Source organism: Microtus oregoni, unplaced genomic scaffold (genome assembly GCF_018167655.1).
Source record: "Microtus oregoni isolate MIOR12 unplaced genomic scaffold, Mior012 000119F_ref0000445, whole genome shotgun sequence".
Classification (NCBI taxonomy): Eukaryota; Metazoa; Chordata; class Mammalia; order Rodentia; family Cricetidae; genus Microtus; species Microtus oregoni.
The window spans coordinates 899,005-914,884 of record NW_024544748.1 but is presented as its reverse complement, the minus strand read 5'-3'; the positions used below and the strand labels follow the sequence as shown (position 1 = coordinate 914,884).

Below are 15,880 nucleotides of genomic sequence, written 5' to 3'. Positions count from 1 at the left end.
AGTCACCTAAGTCCCACGTGATCCTGAATCTGTGAGGCTTTTTCAGAGCCTAGGCATAAGCCTCAAGTTGTTCCAGGGTTCGTAAGAACTTCCAGGTTTCTATTATTTTATGCTAAATTTGAGCAAATAGTAATTGGCCTTTCAATTGATTCCTTCACCTAGACCCTCAAATTTAGTCTTCAAAAAAAAAAAAAAAGATTAGGTATTAAACTCTGTTTTGACTTTAATAATAAGTTAGCGTTTGCCAATTGTAATCATACGTGGCTGTATCCATTAGGCTTGGTTCCTTTAGTTCCTAGTAAAGAAGGTAAAGCCAGTTCAAAAGGACTTCTCACCCAGGCCTTCCATGACACTGTTTGACAATCCAGTCGAGAGCTCCAGGTCAAGGAACATGGTAATTTTGCCCTCTAACTAGTGCACTAACTGTGATAAGAAGACCATTTCCAAAGAATGCAGCAGTAAAAGACCCACATTTTCCTTAACTAGACAAAACTGCTTTTATCTCTAAATAACAAGACTAGAAATGAAACTTGAATTTCATTTGATAACTTTTTTTGTGGATGATCATCTATAATCTTTTTTATCTTTTATTTATTTTTTATTAAAAATTTCCGCCTCCTCCCCGCCTCCTTTTTCCCTCCCCCTTCCCTCACTCCCCGCTCCCCTCCCCCTCCCTCTCCAGTCCAAAGAGCAGTCAGGGTTCCCTGCCCTGTGGGCAGTCCAAGGTCCTCCCCTCTCCATCCAGGTCAAGGAAGGTGAGCATCCAAACAGACTAGGCTCCCACAAAGCCAGTACATGCACCCAGTGCCATTGTCCTTGGCTTCTCCTCCGCAGCCCTCATTGTCTGCCATGTTCAGAGAGTCCGGTTTTATCCCATGCTTTTTCAGTCCCTGTCCAGCTGGCCTTGCTGAGCTCCCAATAGATCAGCCTCACCGTCTCAGTGGGTGGGCGCACCCCTCACAGTCCTGACTTCCTTGCTCACGTTCTCCCTCCTTCTGCTCCTCATTTGGACCTTGGGAGCTCAGTCCAGTGCTCCAGTGTGGATCTCTGTCTCTATCTCTATCCATTATCTTCCTGGATATTGGAAGTAGACAAGATTGCTGGGCAAAATTTGGGAACTGGGGGGGTGGGGTGGGATGGGGGAAAGGGGAGATGGGGAGAGAAAAGTGAGAAGGGGAGGATGGGGAGAGCTTGGGGGAATGGGATGGTTGGGATAAAGGAAGGGTGGATATGGGAGCAGGGAAGTATATATCTTAATTAAGGGAGCCATTTTAGGGTTGGCAAGAGTCTTGACTCTAGAGGGGTTCCCAGGGGTCCAGAGAGATGTCCCCAGCTAGGTCCTTGGGCAGCTGAGGAGAGAGAGCCTGAAATGGCCCAATCCTATAGCCATACTAATGAATATCTTGCATAGCACCATAGAACCTTCATTTGATAACTTTTAATTATTTCCTCAGGGATATTTTTGTCTATTTTAAAAGAGCCTATAGTATGAAACCAGAAATTTGCTTGAATTTGCAAATATACCTTCTGGTGTTAATGATAATCAGTAATTGGCAGAATCTATCTCCTGCCTTCTGGTTGTTGAACTGTTATCCAGAAAAGTTTGGATTTTGTACCCAGTATAGGAAATTCTTCACATATAGACTCTCAGGAGCAAGCCAACAAAGTCCTGAATGATCTTGAGTCTCTATAATTTCCTACTCTTTGGTTTGTGCAAACTTTCTTTATATGATACCCATTAGTACTGTTCAAGGCAGAGCATGTTTCTGACTTGTTTTTAATCTTTTAGTTTCTACTGTGATGACAAGGCACCTGTTGAGAAGAATAGCAAAAGGAAATAAACTAGCATGTAGTGAGAGTGTCCTGAAGTTGGAATATTGGATTCATAATGTCATTAAACACTATCATCTTTGAACTCACAGGTCTTGCAATATTTGAGTTAGATAAGATACAAATATGAAAACTTTCCCACCAAAACACTGTACAAAGTGTTACTGACCAAATAAGTAGATTATTAATTATATCAACTCTGCAGGTAAATTGACATCATATTGTATGAGCTCATAGACCAAAATCTGTATTCTGAGCAGGGCAGTGGTGGCACACGCCTTCAATCCCAGCACTCGGGAGGCAGAGGCAGGACAGGAACCAAAAGCTACGGAGAAACCCTGTCTCAAAAATCCAAAAAAAAAAAAAAAAAAAATCTGTATTCTGTCAATGGTCAGTAACTACTGAAAATTTTTGATCAGGGCAGTTATGTGAGGAAACTGTTTTCTTCAGAAGATGATAAAGTAATACTCCTAACAAAGTTTATTGTCATCATGTAGTAGAGATTGCTCTAAACCCTGGACCTTCTAAGAGGACTGATGAGAGCCCTTCTTTTCATCAAAACTCAAACTCTCCAAGCACATCCTGGATACAAGAGCTCTAGTTTGGAGACAAGAGGTCTTTCAATCAAGAGCCATGTTACTTGGAAGATGCCTCTCTGTTCAGTTATCTTCTAGGCAGAGAGAGCTATTAACATTACCTCACCACTTACCTCTTCAGTGTAACTGTACCTATCTGCTCATGCCTGGAGACCTTTAAACATCACAGTAGGAAGTGTATGTAGTCTCATACAATCCGTGCTGTCTTCCTCAAAAATAAATACACTTCTTCAAACAGTCATTATTTGACATTAAGGGTCAATACATGGGAACAGTTATGGAAAAGGTTTTAGACTTGGTAAGTTGTTTAGCAAGTTTTCAAATGGGAATTCAAAAAAAATGCATTCTAAGACCTTCGAAATTAGTCTTCACATGAGTCTTATCTTATTATATAGACATTATATGGTTAGGTAAGTAGATCTTTTCCAACAGGCTATTTTTTCTTATTCCTATATGCAAGAGCCATTGTGATTCTAGGGTAAGATGTCTATATGGTTGATCAGAAATAGTACAGAAAAAAAAAGGAGAACGAAGAAGAAACTAATATTCTTTTCATTTATTTGGAAGATAAGACATATCAAAAGTTGCTTAAAATTACAAGTATTACAGTACTATACTTTTCTGAGCATGGTGGGGAATGCTTCTAAACCCAATACTCTGCAGACTGTAACAGGAAGATGATAAGTTGATACTATCCTGGACTACACAATGAACCTCCATCTCTCTCTCTCATACACACACACATGTGTATACACACACATACACACTGATTAATGAGCTATATGCTATTTATTATATAAGCAAAATAATAAAATGTATGCTGTAAAAAACTAAGATAAGAGTGATTTGCTATGAGATACCTGCTCAGGTAAGTAAGGCATCATAATGCAAATAGAATTCCAACTATCTAACACCAGCAAGAAGAAAACAGCCAGGTTACATTACAGAGTTTTGGAAATTGGGTACTAAATAAGAACTTATTGAAGTGAGAGATGTAACATCCGCCTGTTACATGCCAGGTGATTTATAGACGTTCACACTTAATAGTCAATCAATTTTGTGAGTTGTAAATATTCAGTAACCCTGTTTTACAAAAGAAAAAGAAACTCAAGATCAGATAAGCTCAATGTCACATGGCAGAGTAATAGACCCTGTCTCCAAATCTAACTCTGCACCACTTAGTAGCTCTCCTTTTCTCCGTCTCCTATTCAGTTTATACACTTTAAGGCTCCATTAAGAAGAAACCGTTCTTATGCCTCATTTGCCAGAAATAGAAGGATGAAGAAACATGAGCAAAGTTCTGGCATGGGAAATGGTTTCCAGTTGCTAGTTTCAATGTGTGACTTTTGGAGAAGCCACTTTTCTCTGTACCTCAGTTTCAATTCCATTCTCTCCAAGATCTCTTCAGCTCCAAGCCTACCTGATACTGAGGGGTCAAAAGTTAAGCTGAATAACCTGAAATTTTTTGCCAAATAGTTTCTATCTCCCTTTTTACAAGAATGCTATTATGTTCTAAAGGTCATGCTCAACTTACAATATTAACATAGCTTCCTAATTTGGGGACCCATTTCTTCTCTGTGTCTTTTTTCTATAGTCTCTTGCCACCTCTACCCAGTATTTTGACCACTGCTTTCTAAAGAGAACATCTTGCTATGCTTGTTATTTTCCTATTCTGAAGAGTTACAGTAAATATGCTGATAAAGGGGGAAATAGTACTAATGACAGTTGTAAGGAAGAAGGAAGAGGCACAAGAAGGCTACTAGGAAGAAACAAGTGACATATAGGTAACAGATATGAGTCATAATGGACATAACATGGAAGAGGATTTGGTAGAGTTCATAAAAGAGTTGTTATTCATATTATCACTTCCTGTTAGTATTGATATAATGAATGATATTTTATCATGATCACTGGGGCACTGGTACACAGACCAAATTGACATTTTGAAATAAGAAATGGGAAGAATAGCAGAAAGCTTGGTATGTGTCATAATAGCTTCACGGCAGGCAGTAACTATAGAAAGGGAGAAAAAAAGATCAAGGCTAAGAGATCTTTTATACAGCTAGGGATAGTCCACTCACTAGAGATATGTGGGAGTTATCTGCGTAGACACGGCATTGGCATTCAACCAGGAGATAATCTAGTAAGAGAATAGAAGTGGAGACAGGAAATAAAGTGCATTGAAATACATCGGTGTGACCAAGACAATGGGGAAAGAGAAAGTAGAGGGCCATGGTTGGAGTATCCGAAAACAAAGCTCAGTGAAGACTCCCCAACCCTACTGTCAGACAAAAAGGCTGAGAGGCTGAAGGCAAAGGATGAGTTGACTCCAAGTGAGTAATGTATCAGGAAGCAATCATGACTCAAGTTCTTGTATTCTCTACATTGTACTCTTTCCCTACTCTTCTCATTTCTGAGAACCAGTAGCTAAAAATACACACACAGAGACACAAAACCAAGTTGAAGGGTTCATGTGCTAACCTAGATTTTAAAGTAAAGGAGGAAATAGATCTTAGATAACATAAGGAAACCAGAGCTGAGAAGCATACAATAAGACTGAATTGACAGACTTTTGATTGGATAATAGGAAAATCACTACTGCATAAGCAGCCAGAGCAGGGGATGGAGGAAGCAGCGGAGGTACAGACTGTAGGAGGCATTGAATTGACTTACTAAATCCTGTTATTTGTCTTCTATTACGCAGAACACGATTCTTTGAAGTTGCTGCTTTTATTCAATTCATTCCTCACCTATGAAGTCTTAGCTTAATCTCACCCTGGGAAGGATGCCATGAAGGAAATTGAAAATCAGGTTTTTCATCTGAAGCGCCAGTGCCCACAAGAGCACAGTTTTAATTCAAATAATTGTTTGGTAGGAGTGTTGTGCCAAATCAGAGTGTGAGTCACTCTGGGGAAAAAAATAAAAGAGACCCACTTAGCAAAATCCTGAAGATCAACTTCTCGAAGATTTTCCTGCCAAACACACCTAAAATGTATCAAGGCAGGCAACTAGCAGCTAGTCACGAGGGTTGAAAGAGTTTGTTAGCAGCACTTCTCCAGAGCAACAAGGCCAGTGCTCTTATCGCCCTTAAAACTTGTCATTGCTAGCCGGGCAGTGGTGGCGCACGCCTTTAATCCCAGCACTCGGGAGGCAGAGGCAGGCGGATCTCTGTGAGTTCGAGACCAGCCTGGTCTACAGAGCTAGTTCCAGGACAGGCTCCAAAGCCACTGAGAAACCCTGTCTCGAAAAACCAAAAAAAAAAAAACAAAAAAACTTGTCATTGCTGCCACTGATTGCTATCTCGGAATGTTCATGACGTATGCTTGAGCGCTTGCTACGTCTGTTTTCCCTTTTTTCACAAGTGAGCTATGTTGGAGCCCTCACTGAAGATTGGGCTACCCTATCCGATTTCGGTTCTGACTTAACTCTACCCTAGCTAGCTAGGCACAGTGATGAATGATGCTCATCTGTTAGACCAGGAGGGCTGCAAATTGACAGAAAAACCTTTCAGGAGAAAAAGAGGGGGAAGTGGGGAAGGAGGGGGAAAGGTGGGGGAGGGAAAAGGGAGGGAAAGGAGAGAGTGGAGAGGACACTGAGATTCTAGAGAAGACAGAATCTTGTGTCCACAAGAGTGTCCTGATTCCAAAAGCAAACATTTTTAGGACCTCTTTTGCTCTCCGCTATAGCTTGAAGAAACTGCTGTGGCTCTGAAGTCAGCCTGATTAACTCAATAGTGTGAGTTTGCCAGCCTGCCATGGCAAAAGTAGCCCACCCTGGCTCGTTAACCTCAGTCAGATTTCACACTTTTGCGAGCACTTTGAATGGCACGTTGATTTTATAACAGAAAATCTACCGGATGCTGTAGGGGGTGACCACTGTTAACATTTTTATCTCAAAATGACATGTACTTTCTGATGCGGGGACTGTGACGAAAGTGTGTATCTGTATATTAAGCAAGGTGAGTCAGAGGGGATTTTCCACTTCCAAAAAGCTACAGATCAGAAACAAAACATTTGTACCATAACCGTTGTTTCTTATTAATCCCCAAACCTCTTCTTGTCTAGATCCCTCATTCCTTTTCAGAAACACACAAACACCTAAGATACTACACTAACACTCATTGTCTGCGTGGAATTACAGTGAGATAGTCATTTTGTGAGTAACAAAACCTGAAACTCTTCATTAAAGACAGATGGCACTGAGCCCTTATCACAGCTATTTAAGTCCAATACCAGCCAATTTTATGGATCAGATTATGTTGATAAATAAAATATTCTTAGTAGTACAGCAGACCAAGCAACTCTTGGCATGTGAATGCCTATGCTTATAAAGGTTTCTGTGTAGAACATCAGTCTTTGGTGCTCTGTGGATGCTGACCACATCCAGAGGTTAAACAAAAATGTTACTGAACAAATATCCATCCATATAAGAATTTGAGGGGCTGGAGAGATGGCTCAGTGGTTAAGAGCATTGCCTGCCCTTCCAAAGGTCCTGAGTTCAATTCCCGGCAACCACATGGTGGCTCACAACCATCTGGAATGAGGTCTGGTGCCCTCTTCTGGCCTGCAGACATACACACAGACAGAATATTGTATACATAATAAATAAACAAACAAACAAATAAATAAATAAATATTTAAAAAAAAGAATTTGAATACCACTTTGATCCATTTTCTGTTAATATAAAAAGTTATTGAGTTTGGCATGATGACACATGCCCTTAATCTCAGGACTAGGGAGGCAGAGGCAGGCAGATCTCTGTGAGTTTGAGGCCAGCCAGGGCTGTTGCACAGAGAAAACCTGTTTCAAAAAACTGTTAAGAAAAGTTATCAGAGGCTATGTACTTTATGAAGTAGTCTCCCGCTTCTGATGGCTGGAGAGTTGAGACAGTACGCTGACAGTGTCACAGCAGAGTCTCCCATGCACACACCTGCACCACAACTTGGTGCACAATCAGAAAGAGAAATGGCTGCTGCAGAAAGGACCTAACACTGGGAGGAGCTTTGCTTTGTAAAAGTCTTCTCATACAAGAATTATCATGGGTTCCATAAGTACTACAGTGTTGCTTCTGAGGCTAAAACTCTGAGTGACTTAAGTACCTTCTGCCATACCCCACTTCTGGAAGTTTCCACCACTCAATGCTACCACATTGGGGACCAAGCAGCACAAACCTCTGAGGGGCACCCTTAGCACATAGCGCTCACCTGTACTTTTCAATCTTACAGATGATTCAGGAGACTCATCATCACTTGCTATGGAAACAGAAACGTAGCAGTTTTCATGTGTTCTGCATCTCCACCAGGTCAGTACTCTGAAGGAGGCACATTTAGTGCCACCTGGACTAAGAAGCCTTGGGAGCAGAACTAGAAAAGGTGTGTGTTCGCATTCTGGTGAGCAAGGGGCTAAATTATTTGCCCTTGTTGCACACACGAGAAGTCCTGTGCAAAATTTCCCTGTGCAATGTACTGAAAAAGATGTCTTGATTCCCTAAGAACTCACACTGTGCTAAAAGACCCCAGGGGATCCAAAACCAGCCAAATATCCTGTTCAGGTTATTTACTTTCATACTGTGAATTATGTAAGCCTTGTCGTGGTGCATTCCAGGTCTCCAAAACAATACAGATTACAAATAAGTTATTTGTGCTTGACTCCATTATGTCTGTTAATAACCTACTCTTACCCACTAACAAGCAAAGAGCAGCCTACCTGTACTCCAAACATCCTAAATGCTACTAATTTGTTATCAGGGGCAGGCAGCGTTTTGCACAGGATTCTCTTTGACCTATTGAAAAGACAAACAGTCTTCTGGAACTTTGCGACACTTACGAGTAAATAAAACCAATGTAATTCCATAGTAAAGGGGGACTTTTAGCTATGTAAGTATCACAGTGCTCAAAGCTCTGAACTGGTAAGGTGTCACTTCTTTCCCCATGGAAAGGCTAGCAGTTAGAAGCCTCTTAATCTGTTTGTGGGTTCTCCTGTCTTCAGTCCTTTCCCTGCACAACTTCTGCCATGGACTGATACGAGGAAAGGTACTATAAAAGACCTCGTGTGTGCCAGCTAGTTTGCCAAGCACTTCTATCGACTCTCCAAGGTGACTGTTACAGTTCATATTTTCTTGAGAGAAAGCTGAGGCTACACAGCTGCCAAGGGGTTCACCTGAAATTGCAACCCAGGACTGTATGGCTTCCAATCACGCCATGTCCCTTATGACGGTGCATTTAAAGGCCTGATGGACTCTGGCCATGCAGCTTCAATTTTAACTAAAGGTTAAAATAGAGACCAGTTAAGTCTGTTTACTTATTCAAGCCCTTGATGAAATGCTTGATATTTTGGGAAGGCGACCTGTAATATCTAGTAATACCTGCATTTCGGCTATCTAGGATGGTTCTTTATTTATATGTGTGTCTAAAGGTAGTCTGAAATGCCAGTATTTTGGTATATTAACTGCTTAATGAAAAAGTGTTGTGGAAGGGTACACTTAGGAATACATGGATATAAGCATACTCAGAGTAGAAATTCATGGGCCTTTCAATGTGCTATGGGCTTTGTGACTCACTAAGCAGCAGTTGTAGTCAGCCTTTGGATTTATTTGACTATCAAATCTTTTCTTGTCCTCTCCTATTCAAGTTATGGGACCTTGCCCTTCTGGCAGTACATATTAAGATTTTTAATGTGCTGAGGAATATTGGGAATCCCCCAAAGTGAGGTAAGATATTTCCCAATTTATATGTCCATGTGATTCCCCCTCACCTTCCATGAACATCTGGAATGAATTCTAAACCATGAAATGCATGGCTTCTACTTCCCCAGGGAACCAAAATGACCTCTAAGCAATCAATACCTTTTCCAAGCAACACTATCCAAGTGAATTGGGTGATTGGTTTTTATGGAAAAAAGAAATACATGTTCTGATAATAATAAAAGAATGTTTGAGGGAACAGTGGGAAAACTATTATAAACTTGTCAAGAATCTGGCTACAGTGGTGTATGCCTTCAATTCAAGCACCAGGGAGGCAGAGACAGGTCTCTGGGATACATAGTGAGTTCCAGGACAACCAGGGCTATGAAGACATTTTAAAATATGTATAGATAGTGACTATAATGGTATTAGTAAAATCTCCAATTTGATATCAACTTGAATATCTAGCCATAGAATAGTTGAAAAAAAATATATATATATATATGTTCAAAACTATAGTTTTGTATATATTTTCCTTTATTTTATTTTGAAGAACATTTTTAAATAAAGAAAAAAATAAAATATGAAATTCATACCCAAGTTTGTAACTTAGAATTAGTAACTATTGGGGCTGAAGAGGTGGCTCAGTGGTTAAGAGCACTGGCTACTTTTCCAGGGGACCTAGACTGAGTTCCCAGCAACCATGGTGGCACAAATCCTCCTCTCACTCCAGTTTCAGGAGATTTGACCTCTATTTGAACTGTATCCATACAGCGCACAGACAAACGTGCAGGCCAAAAAGCCACACATAGAGGTAAACTAGAATCTCAAAAAAACAACCAATAAACACTTAGATTTTACTTTGTTTCAGCTTTTGTATATAAGAAAGAAATTATTTTCATGATCTTTCCACAAAGACTCACGGATTCTACATAGTTTTTTCAAAATGAAAGGACTAATGTGGGGAAATCATTGGCAAAATATGCAGCATACAGAAATGAACATCTTCAATTCAATAATTTCTTCAAACTCATTAAAAAAACACACAAGTTAGAAAATGGACAAAAGGAGTAACAATACAATCAATAAAATTATTCAATTTCACTCTAAAGAAGTATGAATTAGCAAAATGTAATTGCTGGTTTTTGTCTACTGAATCAGCTGGCTTTATGATTACACTGCCTAGTGTTGACAAAGACACACTGAGACAAGTATTCATATTCATTGCTGGTATGTTTAAATCCATACACCACTCATTGTGTGAAGGCAAGTTGATGACATCTATAAAAGCCTTTCATGTTCGTGATATTTTAGCTGATAACTAACTGCTCTTTGGGAGTGTATTTAAATGAATTAACCAGAGATCTATATAATTATTTATCAATTTATTGTAATTCCAGAATTTTTAAAATAGAACCAAGTATCTAGCAATAGGGGACTGATGAAATAAACCACCCCATCATTCTAATAAATATTACTAAAAGTTATAAAAATATTTTAAAATGATTAAAATGGTTATTTTAAAGAAAAATTAACAGGATTATAGAAAATCATGTATGAATGAAGTTACTTGTGTATGTGTGCATCTATATATATATATATATCTTTTCATTATTTGGAATAAAGTTATGAATGCTGTCCTTGAAAAGAAATCAATTGGAACTATTTTCATAGGACACAATCCAGTACCAAAATTACTAATATGAATATATTTTCTTTTTTGTTTGTTTGTTTGGGGTGGGGCTCAGTTGTGCCATGGTAAACATGTGGGCTTCAGAGAACAGCTTGTAGGAATTGATTTTCTCCTTCCACCATGTGGGTTCAGGGAATTGAATTCAGGTCATCAGGTTTGGCAGTAAGTGCCTTTCCCCTCTGATCCATGTCTGTCTTTTTAAAACATATCTTCATAAAATGATTTTAATGGTTACAAATGATTATGAACTGGTTGTCACTATGCAACCATTCACAGTTGTTCAACTCATCTGTAAATTCCTGCTTTTTGTCCTCAGGAACCACCATGTCCCATGAGGCTTACAGACTGCAATGTTGAGAACCACTCTAATCCTCAAAATAAGTCACCACGTTGGATAGAAAGCTTCACAGTTTGGGCCTTCCATCAAATATGTGCTGTGCAGATGTTTCAGGACTTTGCAAATTGACTTTACTGACTGAACTCATTTTGAAAACAATTGTTTCAAGCCAGTTTTTCTTTCTTACCCTCTCCCAATCCATGAAAGCCTAAGCATTTTATATATATTGTCATCTAGTTGGAGAAAAGGGAATTCCAAAGATTACCATGGAGTTAATTCCCCCATGAAAGACTATTAATCGTATCTGTCTGAAGGGTCTTTCTAGTTGTGAGGGAAGTCAGCTTATGTTCATGGGCATATATAAACATGTGTGTGTGCAGCAGAATTCTGCCAAAAGTCAAGGTTTAAAAACTGAGGATTGTATTTAGTCACGCTTTTCAACTAAATAGCAATTTAAATATTCACTGAACTCTGAACAAATCCTATATCATTTATCTGAAATTTAAGAAGGAGATTAAATAGACTATGACCATGGTCCTGTTGAGAATTGGACAACAATGCAAAACCTGTCCTGTCACAGACGTTTCGGAAAGCACCACAGCTAATAGGGAAGACTACTAGATCAGACTTCCATTTTAGTAAGCATAACTATTAGCATTTTAAGGCCAAGCATGATGGTGCGTGCCTGGCATCCCAAGGTCAAGACCAAGTTGTTCTACATAGTGAGTTCCAGGCCAGCTTGGGTTACATAAGAAAACCCTGTCTTGGGAAAAGATAAAAGGAATTACTTTCTTAAAAACTTCTAATGCCAGACTATGCTCAAAATCTCTATTTTCTTCATTTTCTGCTCTATAGCTTTATTTTAGCCTTTGTAAATTACTTTTGTAATGGTAGAAGTACAGCCCACCCATTTTATAAAAAGGATTTAAGGGTGATTTTCAGGTATAATTAAAATTCTGTTGAAGACGACAATGTTTCAGATGTGACACTAGCCTGAGGATTAGCTAAAGGTCTATGTTTTCACAGCAGGAGTTAATGTACAGAGTTAACTGAACAGTGATAGTCCAGTCCTCTTTCTTTAAGCTTCGGTGGCAGTTCAGCCATTAAGAGAGTTTCCATCCATTTCCCCACTTATTTATAAGCAGCCCTCCTTTCAGTCCTAGTGCCTGGATCAATGAGATGGACACTAATGCTGCTTCTTTATAATAATAGTACCTAAGAGTATTGATGTTTTTCATTTTTCAACCAGCACTCTAATGCACAGCTGCTGACAATAAAAGCCCCAACTCTTAACGGAGATCAGTGGGAGTTACAGGGAGCTCACAGTTATCAAGGAATTGAACTCCTTACGAGATAGTTGGGTTTACTAAATTATTCTTTCTAAAATGTCTCTGAGTGAAAAGGAGTTGCTTGGCACAAACAAATCTGTGTTGGGGTGCCAATGCAACTGGGAAAGAAAACAGTCCAGCTATTTAAAGCAACCACAAAATGGGTCCATTTGGACCCCCTAGGTCGTTTTAACCAAGGTGAGACATTTAGCATCAAATAAATAGATTGTGGTCTGCATTTCATTTGAGAGAATACAAGACATGAATAAGCCTATTAGGGAGAGGGCCTAGGGACTGCTTTCAAAATTCACAGATTGAGGAGCAACCTAGAAGACTGTGCATGCTGGATTCATAGTGAAAGTGTATGCTTTCACATGGGAAGAACTTTCCCTTTCCATGCTCTGTCTGAAGCACCCTTCTTGTCTAGGTTTCCCTTGGAAGTATATTTGGCTATTCACATGGCTCTAGGATCCACAGGCCTTGCCTTCTAGTCCTATACAAATGCACCTTTCTCTAAAACGGTGCAAGCAGCACTCCACAGCAAGTCAGCGTCAAAGCAACCTTCCCAGCCCCAACTATTGTCTCCACTAAGATCCAGAGGCTGCAAAGTCAGGAAAGCATCAGGAACTTCTCCTCTGTCAAGTGTATTAGCTAGCATTCAGCCCTTCTAGAAATCCTGTTGCAAAGGACAATATTAGTAAACGACGGGGAAGTAGTGGAAGGGTAAAGCTCAGGTTAATGCAAGCTGACTGTTCAGTGTCTTAAGACTTATACTATCTCCAAAAATGCCAAATAAACGGGGTTTCTCTGGGTGCTTGAAGAAAGAAGAAGCCCTGTTCTTGCTTTAGTATCTTGATCCCATTAGTTTATAGACATTGATTATATCTCTATACATAGATTCTTTGTGCATTGGATACTGTATATAGGCATTTTAGTGATTACTTATTGATCAAGAAGGCAGGTTTGCTTTATAATCAGAACACCCTGACCTCACTCATTGGCTTTCTTTTCCTGGAACCCTGCCCAATACTTCTGCGGGATCTCATTCCCCAATCTTTGGTACTCTTCTTCCACAGTGGGAAAATGGAGCTACTTTTGCTAATATCCCACAGTTGAAAGGTGCTATGTAACTCCCTCGTGCTCTTACATATTTTTATTGGCAGGACTGGAATGAAGGGTTTAACTATTACCGCATTTCTGAGCACCAGGTCTGCTCCATTCTTTCCTTCCACACTCTCAGTACAGAGTATTATTTTGCAGAGCCTAGAGTACTTTATTAATGTTCTTCCATTAGTTCCAATAATGTTCTTGGAAAGACATAGAATTTAAATTATTTTCCAAAAGCTGAAGATAAAAGAGGTAAAGTGCCATCCAAAAACACATAGATATTTTGGACAGCCTACTGTTAGAGAGACTTCTAGTGCAGGAATTGCCAGGGACCACCTTAGAACACCAGGAACAAACAGAAAGGAATCACACTCCAAATTCTTGAAGTGTGTGATTTAGACAGCTCTTTATTTTCTAATGCAATATGTGCCTCTTTTCCTCACTGGCCCCATATGACATACGTATTTCTCACTGGATGGCATCAGCCAGTGCCATAATCTTTTGTGGCACCCAGACAGCCCAATCTCAGGGTTCACTTTTCCAGGGAAAACAATGTGCTTCCTCACGTTCGTGCCAAATTGCACAGAGTGTAGGCATTTATGTTAATGGCTGTTTCAGCACAGTCCTGACAGGTATGTTTTAAGAATACTGTGTATACATACATTACTGCAATATACACCTAAGATTTAACCAGGCCACAACTGACGGGAATGTAACAATCACTCATAGTCTACCCCTTTCAACTCTCACCACACGCATCTACATATGTGGACATTTACATGGACATGAATACATGAATGCACTTCTTTTAAGGCAAGTGCTAGGTCAGAGCGAATATTTTACAGGGATTGTTCTGTTCTCTCCTTTTTAATGAAGTCCAAAATCACAGGAAGTGAACATTCCGTTCATCTGTTCTAAAATATCTGCTGTCAGAGTAGCTAAGATACTCAGTGGGGCCAAAAGACATGCTCTGTACAAAAGCAGGCACAGAGGACATCTAGCAAGATTATCAGACCCTATTGCAAATTCCATGTTTGCAGAAAGTTCATGCACTCTGTCCAGTCAGGAGGAAATGATTGACAGAGTATGCCACATTTGCATTTCTTTAACCATATCTATAATATACCATACTATGCTGTAGCCTTTGCATGTGGGTATTATAAAATATAGTAAAGAATGGGTGGCTCTTACCAGCATGCAACCCTTGACTTGTTTGCTTCCCCCAAGGGCTAAGGCTGTGTCCTGCCAGTGTTCAAAACTGTTAAATGTGTTCTTTGGAGTAGCCTAGTTAACATCTGTCAACAGAACGAGATAAAACACACCGTGAATTCAATCTATCAGGATACAGATTTTTGGTAGGGGATGGCTAAAAGAAAAGAACAGTAAGATAAGATGCATTCAAAGAGTAATTGCTCTCAGCCCGCTGTCTAAATCAGCAAAGGAGCACAGCAGGAAACTGGGAACTGGGTCTTGATAATGTATGGAACGTATTGGAGAGCCAGAAAAGGAAAGACGCTGGGGGACTTCAACAGTTAAGCTCAAGTTGCCAATTTACTATAAATCCCTTTTGCCATCAGTCTCCTTACAGTGACTGTATATAGTATTCTTAAAACAGTGTGTCTTGCTGCAGAAATATTGAAAGATGCTTTATCTTCCTATGTCCTTTATTAAAACGATATACATAAATTTGTTGTGTCCTTTCTTTTTTAATAATTTATCTTATGTGTATCGATGTGCATGTATGTCTGTGGGAGGGTGTCAGATCTTGGAGTTACCGACAATTGTACCATGTGGGTGCTGGAAATTGAACTCAGGTCCTCTAGGAGAACAGCCAGTTCTCCTAACCACTGAGCCATCTCTCTAGCCCCCAATTGTGTCTTTTCTATATCATAAGTTGTAAAACAATGTTGGTAAAGGCTAGAGCTTCAGGCTACTTTGCTGGCAAATTCTGTACATCTCATTTCCCAGGAAACACTAGTTTACTCACTCCCGGGTGGGTTAGTAGGTATGGCATATAGACTTCTCTGTACCAACTCATCTTGTGAACACCCCCTCCTACACTTTCAGTGTTTTTCTTTTACATGAGTAGAGCTGAGAAATTAACGGTAATGGCTTTTTGATAGAACACTGACCAGGCTAATGGCACTTAATCGTGTTCAGCCTCTGCTCAGCCTCACACGCCTTCTGTCTTTTACTTTGCCATTATGATAGTTAAAAAAAAAAAAAAGAAAAGAAGGAAAAAAGAAAAGTCTTGCTTGATGTGTCTAAACATGCTCTCAAGTCTGGTTTGCTTTTTCTCATACTGAG

At 39.7% G+C, this 15,880-nt stretch overlaps 1 protein-coding gene across 2 annotated transcripts in view; it reads left to right on the top strand.

The window, feature by feature from the left end:
• LOC121444290 (palmitoyltransferase ZDHHC15) overlaps positions 1 to 15,338 on the top strand; it is a 105,696-nt gene extending 90,358 nt beyond the window's left edge. For both annotated transcript variants that reach the window (XM_041646112.1, XM_041646111.1), the window contains 2 exons: positions 7,652 to 7,728; positions 11,118 to 15,338. In XM_041646112.1, coding sequence (XP_041502046.1) covers positions 7,652 to 7,698 — 47 coding nt within the window. In that variant the 3' untranslated portion in view covers positions 7,699 to 7,728; positions 11,118 to 15,338. The remainder of the gene's footprint in view (positions 1 to 7,651; positions 7,729 to 11,117) is intronic.
• The last annotated feature ends 542 nt before the right edge of the window (positions 15,339 to 15,880 follow it).